Genomic DNA, 1,487 nt, shown 5'->3' with positions numbered 1-1,487 from the left:
AAGTTAAACTCCCTGATCGAGTCATCTGGGTTCCACCGCTCAGGTCTGATTGCCTCGCGGGAAGTCAGAATGAATCGATCCCAAAATAATCGAGCAGTGCAACAAACTTTGATGGAAACGCTGCTGAAAACCTTATGCAAACTTTAATATGAAGTAAAAGGCAAGTTATATGTTTATGTACCTCTCTGTTTAAACAGTAAATGTTGCTGCGGGTTGTTAAAATATATATTTTTTTACGATAGTAGCGTTCGAGATGTGTTGTTTTATCGTTAGCTAAAATAAATGGTGTAGTATGCTAAATGCTAACTGGAAATGTTGATATATCCGTGTTGTGTTTACCTTTAAGTCTTTTACTTTATGTCAGATTGTGCTGCCTAAGCAGTATGGATATCAGTGAGGGGGATGTTCAGCACAGCGAGGAGCAGCTGAAGAACACACTACACAGTGATGACAAGGAGAAGGTAAGTTTTAGTGTTTTTTTTTTTCACATACTTTAGCCTAAAGCCACTCTATCTCTTCTGACGTTTCCTTAAATCCCTCAGCTTCGTAGGAGGTTGGCACAGTTACAAAAGGAGTATCTCAAGACAGCTCAGAGGCTGCAGGTGAGACTTGTCAAATGTTTTCCTAAAGCCTGAGAAGAAATGGAAAAATGGTGGTGTGTATAAAAATGTTTGTCTGCACACAGAGGGCTGAACGGTTGGAAGCTGTGCAGAGGCATGTCAGGAGTAGGATTTCACAGCAGAGACATCAGGAGCAGACAGAAGCAGAGGTCACGTCAAACTCTTCCTCATCGATAAAAAACAATAACAATGTGATGGTCCAAGGTTTACTTCAACGTCAGCACACCGAAAGTAAGCCTGGCTTGTTTTAATCTCTTTCATCATTTAAAATCTAAATATAACACGTCAAACCTGTAAAATTTAGCCACTTAAACGTTTGGCAGCACAATGGATCAGTGGTTAGCACTGTTGCCTCACTGCGAAAAGATCCTGGGTTCAGTCCCCAGTTTTTACTTGTGGTCTTTCTGTGTGAAGCCTGTCATTGCAAAAGAGGCCTGTGATCTCAGTGGGATTTTCYTGGTTATATAAAGGWAAATAAAATAATATAACCCAATTTCCACAAAAAATTGGGACATTATGTAAAGTGTAAATAAAAACAGAATAGTGATTTGCAGATGTCATACTGTCGTATTTCATTCACAGTGGAGCATAGTTAGCATGTCAAATATTAATTCAAAGATACTGAATCATTTTTGCCATGCTATAAGCCCTAATGCACCCCCACGCAATCAGAGAGGCAGGCTTTTAAACTTTGTACTGATAACAGATGGTCCCTCTCCTCTTTAGTAGAGGAACTTTTTTTTTCTTTCTTGATTTTATTATTCCTGCATTGTGAGAGTCCAGTAAATGTTACTGGGTGTGTTCAAGGTCACGTTTTAACTGCCCAGAAAATCCTCCCATCACACACACACACACACACACACACAC

The 1,487-nt window shown here is 39.7% G+C and overlaps 1 protein-coding gene across 1 annotated transcript in view; it reads left to right on the top strand.

The window, feature by feature from the left end:
- Nucleotides 1–64: 64 nt before the first annotated feature.
- The window catches only part of palb2 (partner and localizer of BRCA2), an 11,317-nt gene continuing 9,894 nt past the window's right edge, over nucleotides 65–1,487 (top strand). The window contains exons 1-4 of the mRNA XM_014015862.1: nucleotides 65–160; nucleotides 365–461; nucleotides 543–602; nucleotides 686–851. Coding sequence (XP_013871316.1) covers nucleotides 384–461; nucleotides 543–602; nucleotides 686–851 — 304 coding nt within the window. The 5' untranslated portion in view covers nucleotides 65–160; nucleotides 365–383. The remainder of the gene's footprint in view (nucleotides 161–364; nucleotides 462–542; nucleotides 603–685; nucleotides 852–1,487) is intronic.

Source organism: Austrofundulus limnaeus, unplaced genomic scaffold, assembly GCF_001266775.1.
Source record: "Austrofundulus limnaeus strain Quisiro unplaced genomic scaffold, Austrofundulus_limnaeus-1.0 Scaffold135, whole genome shotgun sequence".
Taxonomy (NCBI): Eukaryota; Metazoa; Chordata; class Actinopteri; order Cyprinodontiformes; family Rivulidae; genus Austrofundulus; species Austrofundulus limnaeus.
This window is presented reverse-complemented; position numbering and strand designations above follow the sequence as displayed.